We start from the raw sequence: 7,500 nt of genomic DNA, 5'->3' as shown, positions 1-7,500 counted from the left end.
CCGAGCTGAATTTCCCCTAATTCGGTGACCGCCGATGACGGCGGGACGTTGTTGTCGTCGTGCCGATTCCCTCCCCAGTGGCCGCGGCTGACGTGTCATCGCGCGTGTCGTCAGGTCTGCGCTGCAGCTGATGTCTGTTTCTGTGTCGTGTTCTCTTTTTTTCCCCACAGGGCGGGCGGGAAACAGCAACCACTCGAGCGCTGACGCTGACGGGCTGCAGCCTGGACGAGAGTGGCCAGAGCGCCACAGCGAGTGAAGTCATCGCGCGACCTCAGACGGAGGCGGAAAGGTGACCTTTTGTTTGACCCCCTCCCCTGACCTAATGTTCCACTCTGTTCTCCTACTACTCCAACCTCCATCAACCCCCCACCCCACCCCGCCTCACACCCCCCAAACCACACCCGCATCTCTTTTATGTAGACGTTAGCTAACTAGCCAAACGCTAACGAGTTGAGTTTGCTTTCTTATTTTTTCCTCTCTCCCCTCTGCGGCGGCAGGAAGCCGAGGTCCGAGGAGAAGCAGGTTGCCGTGGCAGCAGTGCCGGGGACCGGAGGGGACCACCCACAGCTCCACACGCAGCTCCAGAAATTTACCGTGTCCGCAGACAAGGTGCCCATTTCCACCTCCTCCTCCTCCTGCACCTCCTCCTGCACCTCCTCCTCCATCATTACACCAGCGTTACACAACCGTTACGCAACGCTGGCCCCGCGTGTTCTTCCTCATCTTCCCCTTCTCAGGAGAAAGAGAAGAGACAGACGGACGGACAGACAGAGAGCGAGAGAGAGAGAGAGAGAGAGAGAGAGAGAGAGAGAGAGAGAGAAAAGAGAATGAGTGAGTGAGTGAGTGAAAGTGAGAGAAAATGTTCAGAAATATCTGTGGTGTCCTCTGGGAGAGGGAGTAGTGCTCTGGTTGGCTGCGTCGGCGGCCGGCGGCCAGTGGAAGAGGCTGGAGCCCATGCCTGTGGGATGAGGTCATGACATGGAGGAGGAACACAAGACCATCTCCCTGTCTTAATTAGACATTGCGTGGCTGCTTGGAAATACTGTGCAAGCGGGCCTGTGAGTGTGTGTATGCGTGTACTGTATGAATGTGTGTGTGTGTGTGTGTGTGTGTGTGTGTGTGTGTGCATACGAGTATGTGAGTATGTGATTTTGTGTGTGTGTGTGTGTGTGTGTGCATACGAGTATGTGAGTATGTGATTGTGTGTGTGTGTGTGTGTGTGTGTGTGTGTGTGTGTGTGCGTGTGTTTGTGTGTGTGTGTGTGTGTGCGTGTGTTTGTGTGTGTGTGTGTGTGTGCGTGTGTTTGTGTGTGTGTGTGTGTGTGCGTGTGTTTGTGTGTGTGTGTGTGTGTGTGTGTTTGTGTATGAAATAGAGAGAATGTGACATCGCCACTGGCCCAGGGTCCCTCACCCGTCAGACTTCCAGGAATTGTCCCGAGCTGCGTCCGTCTCCAGCAGCAAACATGTCTGCGTCTAGACTGCCGCCAGGCCCACTCATAAGCCAGCAAGATCCCAGCAGATTTCACTGAATCCCTCGTATTGGCACAGCATGGCTCACCCCTTCCCACTGACTCTCCTGTTACTCCACACATACCCACACGCACACGCACACACACACACACATGCACACACATACACACACACACACACACACACACACAGGCGTGTTATTTTGCAGAGTGTCACCTCTCACTTGGCACTTTTGTTTCGTTTCCCCTTCTTTCATAAAAAACAGACCCTGTCCTGGCTGAAGGACAATGTCGCCATGGCAACGCAGATTTGTTACACAGTGGGCTCCAACTCCAGCTTCGAGGCGGCCAAGAGGTGTCAGGCGGTCCTGGAGCAGGACATCCTGTGCAACAGAGCACGGATAGAGCTGGTCAAAAAGGTACCAAACACAGGAAGCGCTCGCCGGCCAGAGGCGGGGCTTCCTGTTTGTCAATAACAACCTGTTACTGTAACACTATGTCCAGATCACAGTGTCTCTCAGACTAACACTGATCTAACCTTGATATAAATCAATCATGTAATAGCCGAACGTGCAGGTGATTTAATAAAGTAATACAGTTAGAGTTTGAGATGTGCAGTCCTTTTTGTAGTTTAAATAAAGTTATGCTCCACAACAAATTACACATGTGTTGGAGGACAAATTATTTCTGAAATTATGCTGGAGTGGCCAGCCAAGTAGTAGTTCCTTCTGCTGTCTGGAGGGTAGTCTGATGTTTTCTGTTTGGTTATGAACAGGAGACGTATACTATACTCACAGCCAACTGCCAAGCCAGGTAGCTGCTCTGTCAGGATATCCTCAAGTAAGGCAGCTCAAAAGTACTTGTGCTAAACCAATGCCCCTCCCTGACTGCCCCACGACAGGAGGGCCGTAGCCTGGTGAGAGCCCAGCATCCAGGCAGCGCCAAGATCAAGGAGTTCCTGGGCCAGCTGGAGGTCCTGTGGGAGGAGCTGAAGAAGCAGCATCAGAGGAACGTGGTGGTCTTGCAGGCCTCCGAGGAGCTCAACTTCAGGGTGAGCCCCCCCCGACACACACATGCACACACACACACACACACACACACACACCCTCCTCGTTTATTCACTCATCAGGCCTGTGATTACATCAGTGTAATCGCCTCACATGTGGTTGCAATCTAAGACGTGTGGGTCTGTGAATCCAATTTGTCTCGCCTCTTCTGACTCGCACCCCCTTTACTCAACCCTCTCTCTCTCTCAAAAATAAAGTCGGCAACTCCTTTACGACAGTTAGCTTGCCTTTTTATGTTTATACTAGTAATCCATTCACAGAAGGTGATTCTCATGCAGCCTGGCCCAGATTATTTAATGATACTCTCCAAGGAGCAAAACAGTTATTTCATAGATATTAATCAAAAACGTTAGCAAAGGGTTGTGGCCAACGTTGTACCTCACCTCACCGATGCCACCCACTCACCCCGTGTCCCTGTCTCCTCAGGCGGTGAGGGTCCTGCAGGCTCTGGGTGGTCTGGAGAGCTGGCTGGAGGCGGTGGAGACGTCCATCCGGGAGAGCTCGGTGGCGGGGGACCCCGAGTCCATGAGCCTGGCCGAGCGAGAGAGCTGCCTGCTGGAGCGGGAGCTGTCGGCCCGCGGGCTCCACCTGCAGACCCTGAGGCGCGAGGTGGACGTGCTCCACACCCAGAGGCACCTGCACACCGAGCTGCTGCCCGCTCGCATCCAGGACGTGGAGAGGAAGTGAGTGCCTGTTCGTATAGCCGTCTCCCCCCAATAGCGTCTAGGGGTGGCTCCCAAACACTCTCCTCGATCCTCAATGCTCGGTCCTTATGGAGTGAGATAGCTGTCAATATATTCGTGTCTATCTCACTCCATAGGTCCTCCAGGCTCGTTCTCACTGATCTATAACTAACACTGGATAGACTATCCCATTGTTGCCGCCCCATCATTCTTTATGTGGATCAGTGAGGACGAGGATCGAGGAGGGAAGGGAGGGTGTATAAAAGACCAAATGAGAGGCACCCTAGGTGTTCTTGCCATCATTTTGGCTCTCAATGACTACTGTTGGAATATGCTCGTTTGCCCTCTACTTCCATTCACCTCATCAGATGAGGGGCAGTGCCTCTTCCAGGAAATTCCCCCCTCATTCCCGTTCTACCGTAAAAATTCCGAACAGGATATTTAACAGCACAATTCATAAAGAATTCATCAGAGCAGAGAGTCTTTCCTTTAGTCGAAATGATGTAATATTGACTTACCTGGCAAGCCCGTTCTTGCAGAGGGTGTCATTAATTTCACTCCAAATTCATTTAAAGGAGGTTTCCTCATGATTTGTGACCTGTGAGTCTACCCACACTCACACTCACACACACACACACACACACACACACACACACACACACACACACACACACACACACACACAGATGCTGTAATGCTCTACTTGTGTCCGCCGAAATGAGCTTTAAGCCTGTACTCCTGCTGCAGGTGGGGTTAGGCTGTGGGGTCATTTCTCTGGACTGCTCGTTAAAAAAAGAGGCCCTGTGATGTAGTCTGCTTTGCTGGGGCTGCACCCCTGTCTATAAACACGAGGCTCAGACTCTGTAAAAGACACAGAGCTTACCAAAGAAAATAAATCGAGGAAAGGGCGCCGTTGATGCGCTTCCAGACCTGGGTTGCGGCTGGGGGCTATTTTAAAGCCTGTGTGTGTGTGTGTGTGTGTGTGTGTGTGTGTGTGTGTGTGTGTGTATGCGTTGGTTCAGGTAGAGGCTGCCTAAACAGCTGCATGACAGTTGGGATGACATCACCTCTGAGGAGTGCGGCGATTGCTGCCAAGCGGCATTGTGCGCTTAGAATAATGGCGCCTTCATGTCTTGAGCAAGAACTTTATACATCACCGTATGATCGCCAAACACCACACTGTACACAAGTCTAAACATGTTGTGTGTTGTTTGGTTTTCGGTAAGCATGATATTTTGAAATCAAAATGAGTCACTTCAGATATTGCTCAAGAAGAAACAATGACCTCTTTGCATTTACATCTGTGTGTGTGTGTGTGTGTGTGTGTGTATGTGTGTGTGTGTGTGTGTATCTAAGGTATTGTCTGAGGTTTTTAGTGTGTGGTGTTTTGATCGTTGTTTGGGTCCTGTCTCCCAGATACCAGAGTGTGCAGAGCGCGTTGACTCAGCAGAGTTCGGAGCTGCAGGACACGCGTATGCTCACCGAGTTCCTAGAACGCGTCGAGCTCGAGGAGGGCAGCTACAGCACCCTGGGAGAGGTCAGTGTCACTACACGCCCCCACATCCCTTGACCTTCAACCTTTAACCTCTAGAGGTGTAATTACACTAGAGGTGTAATTATACAGTTGAGTGTATACCTCGGTTTTGAAGTCATGGTTTTGTTCATTTTTGGTACAACAAGCCTACAGGTAGTGCTAACCTAAAATTCACTGACAGCCTTGCTGATATGCAATGGGAGTAGTATTTCGATTAGGTGTCAAATATTTTTTTACATAAACTGACATAGTCTGCCACTTAACCGTTCATTCGGTACACATGTGAATGGAACCTAATGTCCTGTACCTAAACGGTTCAGTATAAATATATGTATATTTACTCCCCTACCCGACACCTGAACCCAATCTCCAATCCCATATTGTCCTAGAGAACGATGTTCTGTGCTACTGAAGTCAATGTCTCTTTGTTGAGATATTTGTATTGATTAGCTAGAGTGCCATAGCAACACAATGGTTTTAATGAGGTATGAATGAGAGGTTAAGGTGACATTGAAAACAAACAGGATTGTATTGACAACAGCTTCTCCAATTCCTTCCATCATAGCCCTGTGACCCAGATAGTAGATTGATAATTTGGCCAGAGGCACCGCACTGTCTCCATTCCAGAGAGAACAATGTACTGAAGGCTTTGAGTGTGTCATCTGGCCCAAAATCTCTCCTAAATGCAAATATTCTCCTGACAGCACAAAACATCATCTGACACTGTCACGAGCATCAGGGGAGGATATTTTCTGAGGGCACATTGTCACATTCTGTTGTTGACGTTATGTGTGTGTGTTTGTTTGTTTGTTTGTTTGTTTGTGTGTGCCAGCCTCTCCATAGTGAGATTGCCTCAGAGCCGTCTCTGTTAGCCCCACCAGCCGTAGGAGGCAGCATGCCCCTGTTGGAGAGCATAGGAAACCCTGTGGAGGAGCTCCGGGAGGCTGTGGTGATGCTGAACGACACAGCCAGGGAACGAGGGCGATCCGTCTGTCAGGACCAGGCCATACAGGAACTACTGAGCCGGGTAAGAGAACAGAGTCCCAGGGGACACAGCAAAAATGACTTAAAACATGTTTTAAAATGTTGATTTTGATCATAATCAGACCAAAAACACTTCAATTTGGTTAATTCAGTTCAATTTAGATGGCATAATCTGTATTTTTGTGCATGGATGTATCATGATCAAGTCAAATGAGAGGGGTCCTCTCAAACTAGAAACTAAATGACTTCCTGCCTCCCTGCTCCTCTGATATCCCAGCATGCCTCAGTGTCTGTGCGGGTGGAGCAGCGCAAGCAGCGGGCGTCGGAGCTGGCCCAGGAGGTGCAGGCGCGCGAGAGCGAGATGGCCGTGCGCTGTGAGCCGGAGCGGAGTGGCCTGGAGGCCCTGCAGGAGCAGCAGCAGCAGCTGCAGGTGAGACAGACAGAGAGACAGGCAGACAGACAGACAGACAGAGAGACAGGCAGGCAGGCAGGCAGACAGACAGACAGAAAGACAGAGATACAGGCAGACAGACAGACAGAAAGACAGAGATACAGGCAGGCAGACAGACAGGCAGGCAGGTGGGGGGGCAGGAGAGAGCGTGCGGAGGGTTTTGGCCACTTGCTGTGGGGTCTATGTAGCAACTCATTTCCTCTCTGGGATTTGAACCCTGCAACCTCACTGCAGAAAAAGGTGCAGCCAAAGAGGTTATTAAACCCTGACATCTTGAAGCATTATTTCATGCAAAGAACCTATAGCTCTTTTAGAGAACCCATGAGGAACCTTTTATTTATGTCAGGATATATTTCTTTTCTTTTATTGCCATGCCTCATGTCCTCTGCACATTATGTCTACCTAAAGAGATATAGTGCAGACCCCCATCTTTATTTCAGATTGTGTTTCTGTTGCACGTCCAAATCCACAGCTGTAGCAACATTTTCCAGAAGACATAAAAGTCTTCCGTCATCCAACAGTTATGTCAATAGCAAACACAACAACAACAACAAAAAAAAGCACAACTGAAAAATCAGCTTTGTAAATAATCAGGAACACCTCTGTGTTCTCCTTCGGAGGACGTGTTGGAATGGAGGTTATCCTGGCAGGAAAGGGGGCTGAACTCGGCCCCTATAAACACCATCACAATTGTGCGAATGTGTTATTGGTCCGGGGAGCATAATGATTACAGCAACACAATGGCGTTTAGCCGTTTCGCTGTAATTGGAGAAAAACAGGCCCCCGCTCTCTCTCTCTCTCGCACGCAGACCTCCGCGGCTTCTCGGTTAGCTGCGGAGCGCTATCCCACAGCCTGTTTCCTGTTGTGCTCTGTTCAGGATTTCTCACATCCATCCAGACCCTCCGCGCTCTGCAGACTATAAGGAGTTAATAAACAAAAAAGAAAAATGCTGCCATGCCCACACAGAACATGCATGACTTTTTACGGTTCACCACAACACTAAGGATAACACTGGGCTCGAGCTCATGGGTTCGTCACTGTGTAACATATGTGTTTGTTTGTGTTTATAAGCAATGGGGCTATGTGGGATAAGCAGTGTGTACATGTGTTGGGGTTTGGGGGATGGTGTGCGGTATGAGTCATATTTGGGCTGTGTTTATAACACATGCACACACATACACACATACACACCCACGCGTGTACACACACACACACACACACACACACACACACACACATGCAATACACACACGCACACACACGCACACACACACGCACATACACACACGCACACACACGCACACACACGCAC

The 7,500-nt window shown here is 49.9% G+C and overlaps 1 protein-coding gene across 3 annotated transcripts in view; it reads left to right on the top strand.

Moving 5' to 3' along the window:
• LOC134063729 (uncharacterized) overlaps positions 1 to 7,500 on the top strand; it is a 39,131-nt gene that overhangs the window by 18,141 nt on the left and 13,490 nt on the right. For all 3 annotated transcript variants that reach the window (XM_062519417.1, XM_062519416.1, XM_062519415.1), the window contains 8 exons: positions 171 to 289; positions 498 to 609; positions 1,735 to 1,887; positions 2,370 to 2,519; positions 2,962 to 3,218; positions 4,635 to 4,755; positions 5,585 to 5,779; positions 6,014 to 6,166. In XM_062519417.1, coding sequence (XP_062375401.1) covers positions 171 to 289; positions 498 to 609; positions 1,735 to 1,887; positions 2,370 to 2,519; positions 2,962 to 3,218; positions 4,635 to 4,755; positions 5,585 to 5,779; positions 6,014 to 6,166 — 1,260 coding nt within the window. The remainder of the gene's footprint in view (positions 1 to 170; positions 290 to 497; positions 610 to 1,734; positions 1,888 to 2,369; positions 2,520 to 2,961; positions 3,219 to 4,634; positions 4,756 to 5,584; positions 5,780 to 6,013; positions 6,167 to 7,500) is intronic.

This window comes from Sardina pilchardus, chromosome 18 (assembly GCF_963854185.1).
Source record: "Sardina pilchardus chromosome 18, fSarPil1.1, whole genome shotgun sequence".
Lineage (NCBI taxonomy): Eukaryota > Metazoa > Chordata > Actinopteri > Clupeiformes > Clupeidae > Sardina > Sardina pilchardus.
The sequence above is the reverse complement of the archived record's forward strand: the minus strand, read 5'-3'. Positions and strand labels throughout refer to the sequence as shown.